The sequence below is a fragment of the Procambarus clarkii genome, chromosome 41 (genome assembly GCF_040958095.1).
Source record: "Procambarus clarkii isolate CNS0578487 chromosome 41, FALCON_Pclarkii_2.0, whole genome shotgun sequence".
NCBI lineage: Eukaryota > Metazoa > Arthropoda > Malacostraca > Decapoda > Cambaridae > Procambarus > Procambarus clarkii.
This window is the reverse complement of record NC_091190.1, coordinates 27542031-27563149: the sequence shown is the minus strand read 5'-3', so window position 1 is coordinate 27563149 and position 21119 is coordinate 27542031. Positions and strand designations below refer to the sequence as shown.

The window sequence follows — 21119 nt, the reverse complement described above, 5'->3', positions numbered from 1 at the left end:
CTATGCATGGCCCGATTTGCCTAATAAGCCAAGTTTTCCTGAATTAATATATTTTCTCTATTTTTTTTCTTATGAAATGATAAAGCTACCCATTTCATTATGTATGAGGTCAATTTTTTTTTATTGGAGTTAAAATTAACGTAGATATATGACCGAACCAAACCAACCCTACCTAACCTAACCTAACCTATCTTTATAGGTTAGGTTTGGTTAGGTAGCCCAAAAAGGTAGGTTAGGTTAGGTTAGGTAGGTTAGGTAGTCGAAAAACAATTCATGAAAACTTGGCTTATTAGGCAAATCGGGCCTTGCATAGTAGGCTGAGAAGTGCATTCTGGCTACTAGGTACGACATATATATATATATATATATATATATATATATATATATATATATATATATATATATATATATATATATATATATATATATATATATATATGAACGGGCATTCGGACAGTGAACGAGGTACACAGTGAACGAGGTACAGTGAGCGAGGTACAGTGAACGAGGTACACAGTGAACGAGGTACACAGTGAACGAGGTACACAGTGAACGAGGTACACAGTGAACGAGGTACACAGTGAGCGAGGTACACAGTGAGCGAGGTACAGTGAGCGAGGTACACAGCTGTATGTCAATATGGTACATTATGATGAATCTATTTAGGTTTAGCGTGTCCCCCTAACACGGTAAATGTGACGGTGGTGAATAGACGGCTGACTGTCCTCCCCTCCCAGCCACACACACACACACACACACACACACACACACACACACACACACACACACACACACACACACACACACACACACACGCACGCACACACACACACACACAGTACACACTGTATGAGTACCCCTGTATAGCCATGAGTACACTGTATGGCCCCCTGTGTGAGTACACACACACGGGGGGGTCTCGCGGGTGTGTGGACAGCGCTCGTAGTCCCCGGGTTCGATTCCAGGCCGAGGCAGAAATAAATGGGCAAAGTTTCTTTCACCCCTGATGCCGCTGTTCACCTAGCAGTAAATAGGTACCTGGGACTTAGACAGGTGCTACGGGCTCCTGGATGTGTGTAAGAGAGAGAGAAAAATATATGTAGTAGACATGATGAGGAAAAAAGGTCGGGAGTCACTACATTAGACAACCGACGGTTAGAAAGACGGGGCCCAGGAGCTAATACGTCGATCACTGCTGGCTCAAATATTAAGTTATCTTTCTCTCTCTCTCTGGACGCCTAAACGGACATAAGCTTCATCACAAATGAAATTTTCCGTTCAGTGCTTTCTCATCATAATTACCTTACCTTACCCTTTTCATAACTGAAAAGTGTTATATAAGTCTTCCACAGAATCTAGTTTTTTGCCAAATTTTCTCTCACAATTGATCAAGTATTATAAGACATCAATTATTACTATATATTGGTGTTTCTTCACCCCTGGAAGATTGCATGGGTAAGAAAAGTGTCTCCACAGGAATGACTCGATTAAGAAAATTATTAGAAGCCCCTCGCTGTTGTCTAGAGCAAGACAAACAGCTGATCCGTTCTAACTTCTAGTTACAACTAGGAGCTGCCTCATATGGGTCAATATGAGCCGCCTGCGGGTCTCTGTTATTCTTATTCTTCTCTGTTATGATGTCACCTCCTGGCTCTTTTTAAGGCAAATATACTCACAAAAATGGTGGCAAAAATTATATTCTTTAAGCCAAAATTGTGCAACGTGTTATGCAAATATTTTTTGTCACTAAGGGATTACAATGTTGCACAAGTACTTTCCGTAATTAACTAGTTCTAAAAATTATTAAATATTGGGTTTAGCACTTAAAAAAAAACGGTAACTAATATATTTTGACAAAGTGAAAGTTAGAAACGAATTATGTATCTTCTATACATGACTGAATACAGGTCTCTCTCTGAATACTCTCTCTCTCTCTCTGTAATACTGCAACTGACTCTATCGCGGACTCCAACTGAGTTTAAGGTACAGGTAGATGAAAGCCTTAATTACAGACGACAGTACAGTCGCTTCTGAATTGTGTTTAGAACAGTGACTCGCAATTTGGCAGCCCAAGTTCACCTGTCACTGGTGTCTCCTGGTGACCCATCTGAGTGACAACCAGTACCCACATTGGGTAGACAACCAGTACCCACATTGGGTACTGGTTGTGTCACAAGTGGGGGGACAAAACTGTCGTCCTCGAACACGAGCAATTTACCCTGAAGACAGCCTTGGTGTGAAGAACATTCTGACCCAACACAGACACCGTCCCGACCACAGCGCCTTCGGGAGCTACTCCTAGGACCTGCTTTTAGGAGCTTCTTGTGCAGGCTACCTCTTTTTTATTTGAAGGAGCTACTTGTAGCTACCTGTAGGAGCTACGTGTAGGAGCTTCTCCAAGAAGCTACTAGTAGGAACTCCTCGTAGAATACGATTCGTTGGAGCTACTCGAAGGAGTTCCTCCTGACGAAGGGGAATGTGTGCACTTGGGACAAAATAACATTTCGAGTCTTGGTACAAAACTCACAATCCTATAGGGACGTCGTTTAGATGTGTGTGCGACGTTTTTACGTCGTTCCATTTGTTTGGGAAACGTCTTTTTCGCGTGCATTTTCCGTTTAGATTGTATTTCGAGAGTTTTAAAGCCATTTTTTTAACTGTCAATGTTAAATTCTCAACTGCCAACGTCATTTTGTAACTTAACATTCAATTTTCAACAGGCAACGTCGGTTATTAACTCAACATTAAATTTTCAAACGCCAACGTCATTTTTAAACTGTCAACGTTCAGTTTTCAAATATAAACTTCCAACGGAATTTTTATATTTAAAAATCCACGTTGAATTAAAAAAAAATCGTATTTTTTTTCTAAAGTTCTCTGATGTTGCTTCATAGCTGTGCCTCGCTTATTTCACCGTTGTGGCACCAGTGCCAGGGGTGACCGGTGCCTGGGTTGACTCACCGTTGTGGCACCAGTGCCAGGGGTGACCGGTGCCTGGGTTGACTCACCGTTGTGGCACCAGTGCCAGGGGTGACCGGTGCCTGGGTTGACTCACCGTTGTGGCACCAGTGCCAGGGGTGACCGGTGCCTGGGTTGACTCTCTGCACAGGATACAAATTAAATCCATGTCTTGCGAGCGATTACATTAGGATAAATACTACAATAAGCAGCTACGAACAAAGTGATTTATTATATTTATTCATGCGAGAGTTTAGTTCGAATTTTTGTTGTGTTCTGTTTTAACCTTGAGATTCACTCGACACTTCACTTACGGGGAAATTCCTTGAGTGTAATTGAGTGAATATCACAGCTGAGTACACTTGAAAGGCTGAGGGCGGGGTGGCGAGGGCGGGGTGGTGTTTTAAGGGGTGTATGGTACGACGTCCCAATACCACCTCCGGGCTGGCTCGCGTCTCTCGGCTAAACCTGGTATTTGATTCACAGGTCGGCACTACAGGCCTTGTCTTCCTTTGTTTGACCCGATACTCTATTAATTTACGTGTGAGGTGGAGAGCGGGGCACTTCTCAGAAGGGGGGGCGGGGCCACGCGTAACTTCTGTCAACTCGTCAACGATTCACAACTAATCACTCTTGGCATTCGCCGACTCGTTGAGCTCGTCGGCCAACCACAGCCCAGCGCGAGAAGGGACCCGCCCACCATAGAACCCAGCAGCCAATGGCTGCGCGGCCGCCCGCTCTGGATTATCGATCACTCCGCCCACCCGGCGCTGGCCAATGGAGAGAAGGTTTCTCCTTGACGTCACTCATAGCCAGTAGATCCCAAGGATAGGGAACAGACGAAGTCGTAGTTTAGAGGAGCCAACTTATCAGTGAACTAAATGGATATTATATAGTAATTACTCACGGAGATTTAAGCCCCAAATCAAGTTTTCGATCCTAACTGTGTGCGAGGGACTTGTAAGCAGCGCCTCGCGAAGCGTAGTGGAATAAGTTACACGCCTCTGCCCTGCCCGGCTCGGCTAGGAGAATATTGTGTGTGCGCGCGGAGGAGACAGAGTACCCACACACCATGTTGGTGCCCAGCGACGGCGTCTCCAGCGGCTCAGGCAAGCTGGTAGCTGCCCTGGAGCAATTCTACGCCGAGCAAGTGTCCAAGCGGCGTATGATCGTCAACAAGCGAGTGGAAGAGGTAGTACAGGTGGCCCATGACCTCATGAAACATGTGGAGGCGCAGGAGCCGCGGTGTCTCTCCACGCTAACCCAGGCCGGCGGCCGCTGGGAGGGCCTCCACATCCTCTCCCCCAACGAGTACCAAGTCACCATCTACCTCAACCAAATGGGCGAGTTCAACCTCGTTGACGACGGCACGGTGCCAGGGAGTGCCGTCTTGAAGCTTAGCGACGGTCGCAAGCGTTCCATGTCGCTGTGGGTGGAGTTCATCACGGCGTCGGGTTACCTCTCCTCCCGCAAAATGCGCGCACGGTTTCAGACGCTGGTGGCTCAGGCGGTCGAGAAATCCCAGTACCGTGACCAGCTACGGATGGTCGGCGGCACTTCTGAAGTACGTGTCAGGATCCGTGACACTTACACCCTTGACCTCACTCTGGCTTTCAAGTGCTACGGTATTTGGCCGAGATCGGCCGCCCACTGGCCGGAACTCTCCCTGCCTTGGCCTGGGGTCGAGCTGGCGGCCGAGGTCAAGATGTCAGGGTTCACCCTCGTGTCACGTGACTGTTCCCACTTGGCGAGAGACAAGGACAAGGAGAAGCAGGACGCGGCCATTACAGCAGAAGGTGACACCTGGGTGATGGTGTTCATGGAGGCTGAGGACAGACTCCTGACGCAGGGATGCCGCAAGAAGTGCCTCTCAATCCTCAAGACTCTACGAGACAGGCACCTCGACCTGCCCGGTAATCCAGTGAGCTCGTATGTACTCAAGACACTGGTACTCTACGAGTGCGAGAAGCACCCGCACGAGTGGGAATGGGACACCATCAGCTTAGGAGACCGTATTAACGGTATCCTTCTGCAGCTTATATCATGTTTGCTGTGCCGCAGGTGTCCCCACTACTTCCTGCCGCAGGTGGACCTCTTCCGCGGCTCTCCTCGCCAGAGCCTCACCCAGGGCGCCTCACAGACCTGGCGCCTCACCCGTGACCTCCTCACCAGAACGGAATATCTACAACAGTGCTAATGCCCGAACAGCTCCTGCAGAATAACAATAAAAAAAATGCCCGCCAAGTCGTCGCTGTTGGACAAAATCAATCAGTCAATCCAGAGTACCTGAGGCAGCCACCGCGTGACAACAGTCATAGTTTCATCGATCGGCGTGCGCGCTAGAACAGGTCGCGGGTCCTGACAAGATGGATGTCCTGTCGGTGTCCTGCTCCTAACGCAGCGGCGTGACACCAGGGCGGGGCAGTGGGAGGCGCGCCGCCCCAAGGCTCCGCCCACATTGCATCTCCTGCAGGCGCAACTCACGCATCAGTAATTAGCAACGCGAGGTTGCGAGGAAGTCCCGTTGTATCGAGTGGCAGGCAGGTGCCACCGTCACGTGCCCACCGCTACTTGGCCCTGGCACCCATACCCACCTGAGGTCGTCCTAGCCACTACTCTTGGTGATGCTGGTGCCCGCGGATATGCAAGGTGCACAGTCACGCATGCTGTACCAGGTCAACAAGTACTCCAGCGAGCGAGTGGCCGCCCGCCGGGCAGCTGTTGCAAAGACACTGCGAGAAGTGGTCAAGGTCGTGCAGGATGTGCTGAAGGAAGTGGAGGTGCAGGAGCCTCGGGTGATATCCTCCTTGGCGGAGGTCAACGGACGCTTCGAGGGCCTCAACGTCGTCTCCCCCACCGAGTTCGAGGCCATTCTCTACCTCAACCAGATGGGTGAATTTAACTTCGTCGACGACGGCAGTATCCCCGGCAGCGCTGTTCTTAAACTTAGCGACGGCCGCAAGCGGTCCATGTCACTGTGGGTGGAGTTTATCACCGCGTCTGGCTACCTTTCCGCGCGGAAGATGCGGTCAAGACTCCACACACTCGTGGCCCAATCCATAGACAAGTGCACCTACCGCGACTCCGTCAGGATGGTTGGGGACACGAGCGAGGTGCGGCTGCGGGTGCGGGACCGCTATGTGGTGCAGATAACGCCAGCCTTCAAGTGCTCTGGCGTATGGCCCCGCTCCGCCGCACACTGGCCCTCCCCGCATGTTCCTTGGCCGCCGCCAAGCCTCGTGGCCGAGGTCAAGACCGAGGGCTTCGACCTCCTGAGTAAGGAGAGCGGCACGGTCGCCGGCAAGAACGGAGGGGGACTCGAGGGTGACGCTTGGGTCTTATCCTTCAATGACGCTGAAAACCGCCTGCTGTATGGGGCCTCCCGCAAGCGGTGTTTGGCCATCCTGAAGACCCTGCGGGACCGCCACCTGGACCTGCCAGGGGACCCCGTGCCCGCCTACGCCGTCAAGACCCTCATGCTGTACGAGTGTGAGAAGCACCCGCGGGAGGCAGAGTGGGACGAGGGGGCGCTGGGTGACCGCCTGGTGGGGATATTCCTACAGCTTATTACATGCCTTCAGTGCCGCCGCTGCCCGCATTATTTTCTCCCCAACATCAACCTCCTGCGGGGGGCGTCGCCGCCTGCGCTGGAGTCTGCCGCCAAACAGGCTTGGAGACTCACGCGGGAACTCCTGACGAATTCAAAAAGTTTGGAGAAGCTGTGAGGTCGCCCGCCAATTCTTATGTGGCCGCCCATATCACACCCGGAGGCCGGCACTCGTGACCCATAGTGGCGGGTACCCATAACCCACTCAACTGCGGCCACCCAAATCTCAACTGAGGGCTGCCACCAACACCCCCACCCAGCGGCGGCCACCCACACACCACCCATCAGAGGCCACCCACGTCCCCACCCATCAGAGGCCACCCACACCCCCACAAGGCGGCAGCCACCACCCCCAACCCATCAGAGGCCACCCACACCCCCACCCATCAGAGGCCACCCACACCCCCCACTCGACAGCGGCCACATGAACCGTGGGTGTGCGAGAGAGGGTGGAGAGGCGTGGGGCGGCCGGCACGCGCCACACTGTAAATAGTGTACATAGTGAGTGTGTGTAATGTGTGTGTGTGTGCCAAACCTTAGCTCTGCTCCGACCCGTGTGTGACCATACCTCTACCAGTGGCTTCTAGTTTTGCGAAAATACCTTCAACATATATTATTCTTATTTATATGCACTGTGGTCCGTCGCGGTGCTCAGTTTATTGCAGCTGTGATAAGTTTGTGAGTAGTTTTATATGTAAATAGTTCTCTGGTCATCTTGAAACATTTAAGGTAGACATTGTATGTCTCTGTTGTGTGTCGTTGAGGTGTAGTAAACTGTGGGAAGAGTGCGAGGGGGTTGAGAGACTCTCCCTGTGAGCACAGAGGGGGTTGAAAACCCCTCATTCATGTAAGCAGAGAGGGGGGGGGGCTGGTATCCTCTCCCCCGCCCCCTCTCTACAGCCCTGCAACCCCCCTCTCCGTTGCACAAGACTGACTGACTACTTCACCGCCCGTGATCACTAATGATGACACTCCAAGTGTAAGTAGGCGAGCTTAAGTAGCTTGGCTCACTTCTGGGTACCTTAAACCCCCTCCCCCCCTCCCCCCCCCCCCAGGGGGCTACCCACGGGGACTGGCACTCTCTCACACACTTCCCACGAGGGCTGCCACTCCTAGAGACACGTTCCCCCAGGGGCTGGCACTCTCAGAGACGCTCCCCCCCCCCTGGGGCCGGCACCCCCCCCCCCCCTCCCCCCTCCCTCTCGCCTACCTTTATCATGTCAATGTGTAGCTCCCTGTGTTTAGTCAGCCCTTGAAGATTTTTTTTTTATATGCATAGTGACAAGCAAAAAATTTAAAAATGTTATTTTGTTACATTATAACCTTAGGACTAATTGATGGCTCGTGTGAGCTTGAGTGACACTTGACAAGTCTGGCGTCAGGTGTTTGCCGAGCCGAGGAGGATCTCCGAGTGCTGTGTGTACTTAACAACCAGACTGTTGCTGTTGGGCGGTGGCATCATCGCCTCGCCTCTCACTCACCTCCACTAAAGTCACTCATTCCCTTATTTATTGACTTGTATAATATTGTAGAATCTTTGTTAAATACAAGAGTCAAACAAACTAGACTTTTCATTTAACCAAAAATGATATGATGTCCCCCCTCTGAATCAACTACCACGGAAGATATGATATGATATAAAATGTTGAGGCCATAGAATGGGATCGGACCCGCGTCCCTGGACTCGCCCAAGTACTACCGACTGCACCATGATGAGCGTAACATCGTGACAACCGGAAATACTATCCACTCAGTCTACCGACCCTTGGTCTAGAGTAAACATTAACAGGGAGAAAAGAGGGGGGTAAAAAGGAGAAATGATCACTGACCAGACAATGTTGGAATACACTACCACAATTAATGATCTGAACTTAAGTTGAAAACTGTAGCGAGAGTGTGGCGGACAGCTGCTAAATACCAATAACTGCACAACTAAGCAACTGGTGTTACATAAACAGGTCATATGTAACACCAGTTACATCGTATGTAACGACCTGTTACATACAGGTCGTATGTAACAAAAATACAAAACTAAAAAATGTATATTTTCTGGCGGGGTGTTGGGCTTAAGGCCTATCAACCTCTGTAGGGTGATTTAAGCCACTTTAATACCATCCTGGCGAACAGGCAGCTATACATATACACCGAGAAACAGGTGTAGAGTTTATATTTAAATATTTCCTACGTATTAAACTTACTGACTAGTGTAATCAAAGCATTTAAAATCATAAATAAAATAATGCCATTATATATATATATATATATATATATATATATATATATATATATATATATATATATATATATATATATATATATATATATATAAAAAATAATCAATACAGAATATGCAGTCATATTCAATGAAAGATGTATAAATAAAAACTTGCTGCCAGTATACACCAATTTTATATATATATATATATATATATATATATATATATATATATATATATATATATATATATATCAAAAAGTAGAATATATACAATGTAATAACATTCTACAGTGGAATACACAACAAGATCAAATCTAAACTTAGTATTTAAAGTCCCTCTGTAGAACTTGGGAGAGAGAGAGAGAGAGACGGTGATTAAGATCCCAGGACGACCACGGAAAGGTACTTAAGGCTGGGCAGTACACGTGACGGGAGAAATAGCAGAGCTCATTAACAGGGCAGCCGTGGTCTATTATTCTGTGTGGTGGATGTCGCATTGTGAGGGAAGATGGGCGCTGGCCGCTTCCTCATGAGTCCCCCTCATTGCTCTCTCTCTCTCTCTCTCTCTCTCTCTCTCTCTCTCTCTCTCTCTCTCTCTCTCTCTCTCTCTCTCTCTCATTGCCTACGGTGTGTACTGGCTACGATGTACGGTGTACTACCCACGATGCATTGCCTCCGATGCGATATACTACCTACAATTTAATGTACTGCGTACGGTGTACTACCTACTGTGTACTGCCTACAATGTTCTACGATGTACTACCTACAACCAACTCCCTACTATTTACTATACGGTATTTTACCTACGATGCATTGCCCACGGTGTACTACCTACAACGTACTATTACGTACGATGCACCGCCTACGGTGTACTGCCTACGGTGTACTGCCTACGGTGTAGTACCCACCTCTCTCCCTAGCACAACTCTCGACTCTACCAACCTGACCTCATTTCTCAAGATACAATCTGTAACCTTTTCAGGGACAACGGCTTAGTTTACCCTCACCAACGGATACCATCTTTGTAAACCACAAGCATTTCCCTCCCCTGTGATATATATATATATATATATATATATATATATATATATATATATATATATATATATATATATTATATATATATATATAAATGGGGGAATAATAACCCCTATTTATACATTAATGGATCATAGAAGGCTAGACTCGACCCCCTAGACATTTTCCAAACTAGAAAAGGGGCAGCCATCATACACAGTTTCAACACTTGGTGTATATAATGTGGGGAAATACACTGGTGTATACTTCAGCTAATACATCCTGCACGTGCTACTTGTGTGGTGGGCCCGGACTGGATGGACTAGGCTTGTGAGGACCGGGGCCTTCTTATCCAACAATAATATAAGATATAAGATATATATATATATATATATATATATATATATATATATATATATATATATATATATATATATATATATATATATATATAAGACATATATCAGATATAAGGACCTGAAAATAAAGTTAACAGCAGACGACGTTTTTGCCTCATACTAGGCAGCTGCTATTTATATCCACTTGTAACGGGGGGTGGGGGAAATAGCTCTATCTTGTCCATTATTCCACCCCCCAGTTAACTAACGAGGCCGGGGGAAACAGCTCTCTCTAGTCCGTTATCCCGTCCCCAGTTAGCTAACTATTCTAGAGCACTCCCAGAGTTCCTAAGGCAGCCTCTCTCGTTCAACACCTTGTAACCTAGGTATTCGACTACCTAGGTGCTAAGACTACAAGGCGCCGTCACTTGATCAGCTACCCGAAACTCTAGAGAGAACTCTAGAATACAGAATCATTGCCACAAACGTAAAAGAGAAAACGAAAGGAAAGAAATGAATAGTGAAGTAATTAGTGAGGGTTTGGGGTGAGAGGGAGAGAGGTGGGAGGGGCGAGGAGGGTCATTAGTTGAAAGTGAGAGTTTAGAGAGGGGTGGAGGGAGAGGAATAGATAGGTAGTAGGAGAAGAGTAGATAGTAGAAGTAGAAGAGTAGATAGTAGAAGACGAAATGCTGCCACCATCCATTCATGATCATTACATACAAGACAAGGAATGGAACTTGCCTGTATCACAAAATTCTCAAAAGATGTTATCATGAGTTCATTATTAGTATGTTCCCTCTGTACCATGTATCAACTCCAAACATGTATTCATTAATATCATGAAACCAATAACCACAGAGGCTTTCTCACCTCAACTCAAAGCTCTAGGGAACAAAGTTAAACACAATTTAAATAATAAATTCACAATTATATTTCCCATGAAGTATCATAATTTAAGCAATCCAATTAAAATGTTCCAGTTTAATATGCAAAGTGAGTCATCATCCAAGAATTCGAGAACCCTACAACTTGACTGCCCCTGATCATCACACAACATATGTAAACACGACCAAGTCACCTTAATGTTCACTCACCGAGTACTGAGTCTAAGTTGAATAGAGAGGGGGGGGGGGGGTCTGTAGCTTGACAGAGACTGTCTCGCCCCTGCCGGCCGACAGCCTCCCCGGGTAGGGACGTCTTCTCTCTCTCGTCTGCTGTTCTGTCTGTTAATGCTTTCTGCTGGATAGCTCTCCGAGTTTATATTGGGGAACCTAGTAGCTAACTCCGCCCACAAGTAGATAGCCTCCGGCACTACCAAGCCACTCCTTAAACGTCGGCTTGTTTGAAGGCTACCAGCCTACAATTAAGAGCTTAGCGGAAGCAAGGTGAAATTCTCATGATCTGACCTCAGGTCACTTGAGGTCATTAACGCTTTGAGGTGTGAGATCTCAGGCAGACAACTGGCGCCTTTCCAAATCCCTGTCTGTGACTCATATTCTATATATATTTTAAATAAACTAACCCAAACACTTTTACAGTGTTACATCTCCCCTTCTCCCCGAAATAAAGTTTTTGCAACACTGCTAAAGCAAGCTAGCTGTGTGCAACAACTTTATTAACGAAAAAAAAAATACATCCTAGCTAAACAAATATACATCATCCTACTCTAAAAAATGAAATATGTAGACAGACGTCCATTGTCTCTGGCTGGGCGACGTCACTGCTTGGTCTTGTAGATAATCCTGTACCACATTTCTTCAACACAACTGCCTCCGTCGCTTCTCCGTCGTTAACGCACAACAACACTTGGTCAACCCGAAAGCCGTTACTACTTGAACTGAGCACAGGACCGTGGAATTCGGTTGTCCCAGCTGATCTGTAATTGGCCCTACGTCAGTCACCATGAGAGACGTATATTGGGGTTAGTGAAGTAATTAGTGAGGGTTTGGGGTGAGAGGGAGAGAGGTGGGAGGGGCGAGGAGGGTCATTAGTTGAAAGTGAGAGTTTAGAGAGGGGTGGAGGGAGAGGAATAGATAGGTAGTAGGAGAAGAGTAGATAGTAGAAGTAGAAGAGTAGATAGTAGAAGACGAAATGCTGCCACCATCCATTCATGATCATTACATACAAGACAAGGAATGGAACTTGCCTGTATCACAAAATTCTCAAAAGATGTTATCATGAGTTCATTATTAGTATGTTCCCTCTGTACCATGTATCAACTCCAAACATGTATTCATTAATATCATGAAACCAATAACCACAGAGGCTTTCTCACCTCAACTCAAAGCTCTAGGGAACAAAGTTAAACACAATTTAAATAATAAATTCACAATTATATTTCCCATGAAGTATCATAATTTAAGCAATCCAATTAAAATGTTCCAGTTTAATATGCAAAGTGAGTCATCATCCAAGAATTCGAGAACCCTACAACTTGACTGCCCCTGATCATCACACAACATATGTAAACACGACCAAGTCACCTTAATGTTCACTCACCGAGTACTGAGTCTAAGTTGAATAGAGAGGGGGGGGGGGGGTCTGTAGCTTGACAGAGACTGTCTCGCCCCTGCCGGCCGACAGCCTCCCCGGGTAGGGACGTCTTCTCTCTCTCGTCTGCTGTTCTGTCTGTTAATGCTTTCTGCTGGATAGCTCTCCGAGTTTATATTGGGGAACCTAGTAGCTAACTCCGCCCACAAGTAGATAGCCTCCGGCACTACCAAGCCACTCCTTAAACGTCGGCTTGTTTGAAGGCTACCAGCCTACAATTAAGAGCTTAGCGGAAGCAAGGTGAAATTCTCATGATCTGACCTCAGGTCACTTGAGGTCATTAACGCTTTGAGGTGTGAGATCTCAGGCAGACAACTGGCGCCTTTCCAAATCCCTGTCTGTGACTCATATTCTATATATATTTTAAATAAACTAACCCAAACACTTTTACAGTGTTACATCTCCCCTTCTCCCCGAAATAAAGTTTTTGCAACACTGCTAAAGCAAGCTAGCTGTGTGCAACAACTTTATTAACGAAAAAAAAAATACATCCTAGCTAAACAAATATACATCATCCTACTCTAAAAAATGAAATATGTAGACAGACGTCCATTGTCTCTGGCTGGGCGACGTCACTGCTTGGTCTTGTAGATAATCCTGTACCACATTTCTTCAACACAACTGCCTCCGTCGCTTCTCCGTCGTTAACGCACAACAACACTTGGTCAACCCGAAAGCCGTTACTACTTGAACTGAGCACAGGACCGTGGAATTCGGTTGTCCCAGCTGATCTGTAATTGGCCCTACGTCAGTCACCATGAGAGACGTATATTGGGGTTAGTGAAGTAATTAGTGAGGGTTTGGGGTGAGAGGGAGAGAGGTGGGAGGGGCGAGGAGGGTCATTAGTTGAAAGTGAGAGTTTAGAGAGGGGTGGAGGGAGAGGAATAGATAGGTAGTAGGAGAAGAGTAGATAGTAGAAGTAGAAGAGTAGATAGTAGAAGACGAAATGCTGCCACCATCCATTCATGATCATTACATACAAGACAAGGAATGGAACTTGCCTGTATCACAAAATTCTCAAAAGATGTTATCATGAGTTCATTATTAGTATGTTCCCTCTGTACCATGTATCAACTCCAAACATGTATTCATTAATATCATGAAACCAATAACCACAGAGGCTTTCTCACCTCAACTCAAAGCTCTAGGGAACAAAGTTAAACACAATTTAAATAATAAATTCACAATTATATTTCCCATGAAGTATCATAATTTAAGCAATCCAATTAAAATGTTCCAGTTTAATATGCAAAGTGAGTCATCATCCAAGAATTCGAGAACCCTACAACTTGACTGCCCCTGATCATCACACAACATATGTAAACACGACCAAGTCACCTTAATGTTCACTCACCGAGTACTGAGTCTAAGTTGAATAGAGAGGGGGGGGGGGGGTCTGTAGCTTGACAGAGACTGTCTCGCCCCTGCCGGCCGACAGCCTCCCCGGGTAGGGACGTCTTCTCTCTCTCGTCTGCTGTTCTGTCTGTTAATGCTTTCTGCTGGATAGCTCTCCGAGTTTATATTGGGGAACCTAGTAGCTAACTCCGCCCACAAGTAGATAGCCTCCGGCACTACCAAGCCACTCCTTAAACGTCGGCTTGTTTGAAGGCTACCAGCCTACAATTAAGAGCTTAGCGGAAGCAAGGTGAAATTCTCATGATCTGACCTCAGGTCACTTGAGGTCATTAACGCTTTGAGGTGTGAGATCTCAGGCAGACAACTGGCGCCTTTCCAAATCCCTGTCTGTGACTCATATTCTATATATATTTTAAATAAACTAACCCAAACACTTTTACAGTGTTACACACTCAAACTCTCACACATGCATAAATACATACATATATACATACGTGTGTATGTGTATCAATCGTGGGTGGTTATAAGGACAGACAATATACAAGCAGATAGGTGTAGTCCTGCAAGGTTCCAGGGAATGCCGCATATTCTCTTCACAAAGTCCTATAGACATTCAACCACAGGAAAAACTTCTTATATAAACATGTGTCATCAATCTTCACACTAACCTTATTGTTGTCATTACTAATATTACATCATCAATTTTACTAATATCATTATTTGTATTTTTATCATACAGACTTTCTGTATAAAGCAGTTATATTCACTGTTATATAAAGTTATATAAAGTTAGTTATATAAAGTTATAGTTACTATCTCATCATATCTTATTATTAACATTAAATTAGAGCATTATAATTTATTATTAAAGCCATTAAATTATTTAATTATATTTTACTGTTATTATTAACAATACTTTATCTCATATTTTATAGTTAACATTAAATTATCACTGTTTTTATATTATTATTATTATTATTATTATTAAGAGTTGCATTAAATAATCATTAAAATTATTCTTACTTTTCCCTCTTATCATAATAATCTTATCACATTAAAAAGAACATCCCATGTAATCATTAGCTCTTTTAAATAAAATTGTCTTCTGTAATTACTATTTTATAATTGTTAGATTATAATATACTAATTTATTTCATTATTATTATTAATGCAATTTTTATCTTAACGAACAATAACATTATTGGAATTTAAATTTTAATCAATTTATTCTCTTTTTTTTTTAATTATATGTGTTAAATGAATAAAAAGGAAATTCGTTATTATTTTTTTGGGCAATGCTAAACTGGTTTCGTTCTACTGATAATTAAGACATCTGGTTAAAAAAGTCGTGATTAAATAAGTCCTTCGATCTGAACGTAAATCTCCATAAGTAGGTAATGCGTATTCTGTCACCAGGGCGCGCGCGGGGTGCCACTTATCATACAAACACTCTACGTCCACCCTACACTTTACTCAAGTGTCTGTCTACGCCCCACCCAACACTTTATAGTCACACTTTACTGAAGTGTGTTTACGTCCACCGTACACTTTACTGAAGTGTGTCTACGTCCACCCTACACTTTACTGAAGTGTCTGTTTACTGTCACACTTTACTGAAGTGTGTCTACGTCCACCCTATACTTTACTGAAGTGTCTGTTTTCTGTATCACTTTACTGAAGTGTCTGTCTACGCCCCACCCAACACTTTACTGTATCACACTTTACTGAAGTGTGTCTACGTCCACCCTACACTTTACTGAAGTGTGTCTACGTCCACCCTACACTTTACTTAAGTGTCTGTCTACGCCCCACCCAACACTTTACTGTATCACACTTTACTGAAGTGTGTCTACGTCCACCCTACACTTTACTGAAGTGTGTCTACGTCCACCCTACACTTTACTTAAGTGTCTGTCTACGTCCAGCCAACACTTTACTGTATCACACTTTACTGAAGTGTGTGTCAGCGACCTTAGTCATCGCAGAGAACATGAGTATTTTGCTGCGAATATCACAGTCTAAATCTAAGCCTCAAATGAGGCACTTTCATTTCTAATTATTTTGATTATCACACGCACGCACACATATATATATATATATATACACATTTACCCTATAACCAACCATTTATAAATACACTCAAATTAAACATTAACCTAACCTACTTTAAACTAAAAATAAAATAACATTTGCCAAAAAACTAAATTAGCCTAGCCTAACCTAAACTAAAATTAAATAACATTTTCCCTAACCTAATGCTAAGCTACGGTGAAATAGAATTAAACACCGAACATAAACGAACGAATTGTAATTGTAATTACAATTGTAATTGTAATTACAATTGTAATTGTAATTCCTTGTAATTCAACAAACAGCAAACGCAGGGAAGAGCCACAGCAAACATTCTACATATAGTCAATCCATGTACTTTTGTGTGGGACTCAAGGGAGAGTTGAAGTATACTAGATCTTCTACTCCGATTCACAGACATTATTCACGAGTATCTAAACATTCTTCTCTAATTCAAAGGCTTTGTACACGAGTATCTAAGCATTCTTCTCTAATTCAAAGGCTTTGCACACGAGTATCCAAGCATTCTTCTCTAATTCAAAGGCTTTGTACACTAGCGTCTAAGTATTCTTCTCTAATTCAAAGATTTTGTACACGAGCCTCTAAGCATTCTTCTCTAATTCAAATTCGAAGGAATTTTGCATAAAAGTTTACACATTACATTCCCATTCAAAAACTTTACACGTAAAACAATCAACTGTGATTCAAAGACTCGAGAACAACAATGTTTCAACATTCTACTCCCGATTCAAAGGTTTTGATATATAAACATTAACATTCCTCACTGATTCAGTTTAAACAAAAATAAATACAACATCTAATCATCATTCATTGATTCGAATTGAAATACTAATACATCTAGCCTAGCACGTCGCATATTCAACGGAATCGACCATTGCGTTGAAATAGCGACGTACGAATACAAATTAAAGCCTAGTAAAATTGACGCCTTCTATCCATGCACCACGCTAGGTTAGGTGGGTTGCTTGGGTTAGTGCGTTTCTAAGGCAAACAGTAGCATTTTGTTACGTTTCTGGTCAGGCAAAACAGATGTGTTTTGTACGGTGGGGGTGAATACAGAGAACGGGTTGGGTTCTTCCCTGTTAACTAGTATACAGGACTGTTGGTATTTACTATTTGTGTCTGTAAGATCGAGCTGTTAGCTCTTGGACCCCGCCTTTCTGGCCGTTGGTTATCTAATGTACTGAACAACCATTTATTTCCCTCTATCATGTCTGTCTGTCTGTCTGTCTGTCTGTCTCTCTCTATTATATATATATATATATATATATATATATATATATATATATATATATATATATATATATATATATATATATATATATATATATATATTTCTCTTCAACATGCACACACATCTCCAGGAAGCAGCCCGCAGCAGTTGTCTAATTCCCCAGGTATCTATTTACTTCTAGGTGAACAGAGGCATCAGGCGAAGGAAACAATGCCTATTTATTTCTGCCTTGGCCGGAAATTGAACCCAGACGTGTACATATACGACTGCTGGTCCTGTATAGTGCGCTCTGGTCCTGTATATAATGATGCTGGTCCTGTATAGTGCGCTCTGGTCCTGTATATAATGATGCTGGTCCTGTATACAGAACTGCTGACCCAGTATAGGACTGCTAGTCCTATATACGAGAATAAAATAGTAGAATAGAGAGTCGACCTTCTCAAACTTGTACATCTCTATGCCTGCCTCTAAGTCTTATTTTTGTCTGTCTGTCTGTCTGTCTGTCTGTCTGTCTGTCTGTCTGTCTGTCTGTCTGTCTGTCTGTCTGTCTGTCTCTCTCTCTCTCTGTGCCTCATTCTTGACGTATCTCGTCTTATTCTTGACGTATCTCGTCTTATTCCAGTCCTCCCTACGTCCCGCCTCTCCCTCTACGGTGCCTTGATGTACCATCAGTATAAAGTCACATTGCAATTAATTTAACGGATTCAATTAGCCATGCCAGTCACCGTGGTCCACCAGAGCCATAATTCACTCCAAAACATTTATTATATACAATGTTATACAGTAGCTGTATAATACATTCACCACTGTGCCCCTGCTTTTGTACATTAAGCGCGTTCACTGTTTGTATTCGCTCGAGGTCCCAAACTCCCGCTTGGTTGGACGTGTCATCAGTCTAACATGTGTTTTTTTGACAACTTTACAAGTAGATATTGGTGGTCAGGAGTGTTTTTGTCAACTTTACAAGTATACATTGGTGGCCAGGAGTGTTTTTGTCAACTTTACAAGTATACATTGGTGGCCAGGAGTGTTTTTGTCAACTTTACAAGTATACATTGGTGGCCAGGAGTGTTTTTGTCAACTTTACAAGTATACATTGGTGGCCAGAAGTGTTTTTGTCAACTTTACAAGTATACATTGGTGGCCAGGAGTGTTTTTGTCAACTTTACAAGTATACATTGGTGGCCAGGAGTGTTTTTGTCAACTTTACAAGTATACATTGGTGGCCAGAAGTGTTTTTGTCAACTTTACAAGTATACATTGGTGGCCAGGAGTGTTTTTGTCAACTTTACAAGTATACATTGGTGGCCAGGAGTGTTTTTGTCAACTTTACAAGTATACATTGGTGGCCAGGAGTGTTTTTGTCAACTTTACAAGTATACATTGGTGGCCAGGAATGTTTTTGTCAACTTTACAAGTATACATTGGTGGCCAGGAATGTTTTTGTCAACTTTACAAGTATACATTGGTGGCCAGGAATGTTTTTGTCAACTTTACAAGTATACATTGGTGGCCAGGAATGTTTTTGTCAACTTTACAAGTATACATTGGTGGCCAGGAATGTTTTTGTCAACTTTACAAGTATACATTGGTGGCCAGGAATGTTTTTGTCAACTTTACAAGTATACATTGGTGGCCAGGAATGTTTTTGTCAACTTTACAAGTATACATTGGTGGCCAGGAATGTTTTTGTCAACTTTACAAGTATACATTGGTGGCCAGGAATGTTTTTGTCAACTTTACAATAAACAAATTACTGAATATGACAGAAAAGGATCTAGCAAGATTCTAGCACGAATCTTCTCTATATTTTCTATGATCACTTGAGAAGGAAGTTGAAAAATTAACTTTCCAATGTTGATTTTACAGTTTTGTTATGGCCTGACGCTAGAAGATAAACGCGTTGATCTCATCAACCTTTTTAGATGGGAGTAAAATTAAATAAAATTTGGATTGATTGATGAAAATTAAGCCACCCAAGAGGTGGCACGGGCATGAATAACCCGTAATTGGTAGTACAATTTGGCTGTTGTTGTTATTTTAGATTCAGCTAGTCAGAACAAGAAGTTCTAGTAGCACTGACTATGGTGAGCCCGTAAGTGGAGGCTCTTTGGAGCCCTTGTATCTACAATTGATGATGATTGATTGATGAAGATTAAGCCACCCCAAAAGGTGGCACGGGCATGAATAGCCCGTAAGTGGTGGCCCTTTTCAGCCATTACCAGTATCAAGAGATGATACTGGAGACCTGTGGAGGTGCAACTGCACCCTGCGTGACGGGAGATGTCTCCCGTGTACAATTTGGCTGGAGCAGCCGAATATATAACCAAGAGTGAGGTGAAATGTCGCATTGTCGTTCAAAGTCCATTAGGTCCACTGTGGCTTACCAATCTCCTTTGTTCTAGTGTTGGCTGGGCCGCCTGCTGGATGATGTGTCTCAAATATGGTATGATGCAACCAAGTGTAACGTAGTGTAACACACTGCTACACCCCAACATCTTCGAGACCAAGATGGAACATCCTGCATACTGCCCCCAGCCATCAACGCAACATAAAATATGGGTACTAGCTGCAGCGGGCTCACCATAGCCCGTGCTACATGGACACTTCGTTCTGAGTAGCTCAATTTAAAACAACAAACAACAACAAGTGGGCCAATTGCACCTCTGCTTTTCAACGGGGCGATTGTGCACCTTCCACTGTTACCTAGCAGTAAAATGGGTACCTGGGTGTTAGTCAGCTGTCACGGGCCGCGGGGACACTAAAGCCCCGAAATCATCTCAAGATAACCTCAAGATATGTCTACTGATCTCGTGTGGAGTTATTTCCGTGTACACATTGGAACCAGTTCCTCTGAAATTTTCCAAATATAAATTATTATGCATCTTTCCCGCCTGCACTCATAGAGTATATAACTTTAAACATTTTATGGAGTCCCAATAATTTAGTTATTTTGAGTGGATTCGGACAGTAGAAGATCTGTGCACGTTCTCCAGACCAGCAAAATCTCCAGCTTTCAATGGAACTCTTATTAGCCAACAATATTTGAACTCTAAGAAAGCAATAATGTCTTAAAAAGTATCTTTGGTCTAGCATCTCTTGTCAGAATGGTTCTTGTTATCCAGCCTGTCGTTTTTCATGCAGTTGTGATAGTTACTTTATCTTGTTCACTACAAGTAAGGTCTTCCGGCAGATTACTCCCAAATGTTTTATAAACCTTTTTCATTTTAGTGTAATTTTACCGCGTTTTATATATATGGTTTCTATCTGGATATTTTCGTGTTTTTTTCCATAGTGTAGGAGCTGGAAATTATCTTCATTAAACACATTTTCTGTGGCCCATAAAAGACCTGGGGCCAGATTCACGAAGCAGTTACGCAAACACTTACGAACGTGCACATCTTTTCTCAATCTTTGACGGCTTTGTTTACAATTATTAAACAGTTAATGAGTTCCGAAGCACCAGGAGGCTGTTTATAATAACGACAGTTGTTTGGGAAGTTTTCATGCTTGTAAACTGTTTAATAAATGTAGCCAAAGCCGTCAAAGATTGAGGAAAGGTGTACACGTTCGTTAGTACTTGCGTAACTGCTTCGTGAATCTGGCCTTATGTTATCATCAGATTGGAGGTTTGCTGCGTCCTCTGTGTTGTCCACTCTCATGAACATCCTAGTGTCATGTGCAATGAATGATACGGTATTATAGTGTGTGTGTGTATCCTTGTCTATGTCCGATATGACAATGAGAAAA

General features: G+C 43.8%; 2 protein-coding genes across 2 annotated transcripts; both read left to right on the top strand.

Moving 5' to 3' along the window:
* The first annotated feature begins 3763 nt into the window (after window positions 1–3763).
* On the top strand, window positions 3764–5156 carry LOC123753068 (protein mab-21-like 2). The gene has a single exon (XM_045735074.2). It carries the CDS (start codon window positions 4031–4033, stop codon window positions 5153–5155), a length of 1125 nt encoding a protein of 374 aa, XP_045591030.1. The 5' UTR covers window positions 3764–4030; the 3' UTR covers window position 5156.
* Window positions 5157–5582: 426 nt separating this feature from the next.
* Window positions 5583–8127, top strand: LOC123753069 (protein mab-21-like). The gene has a single exon (XM_045735076.2). The coding sequence runs from the start codon at window positions 5583–5585 to the stop codon at window positions 6681–6683; it is 1101 nt and encodes a 366-aa protein (XP_045591032.1). The 3' UTR covers window positions 6684–8127.
* The last annotated feature ends 12992 nt before the right edge of the window (window positions 8128–21119 follow it).

Coding starts and splice junctions, on each gene's coding strand:
- LOC123753068 (XM_045735074.2), top strand. CDS start 4,031: ATGTTGGTGCCCAGCGACGGCGTCTCCAGCGGCTCAGGCAAGCTGGTA.
- LOC123753069 (XM_045735076.2), top strand. CDS start 5,583: ATGCTGGTGCCCGCGGATATGCAAGGTGCACAGTCACGCATGCTGTAC.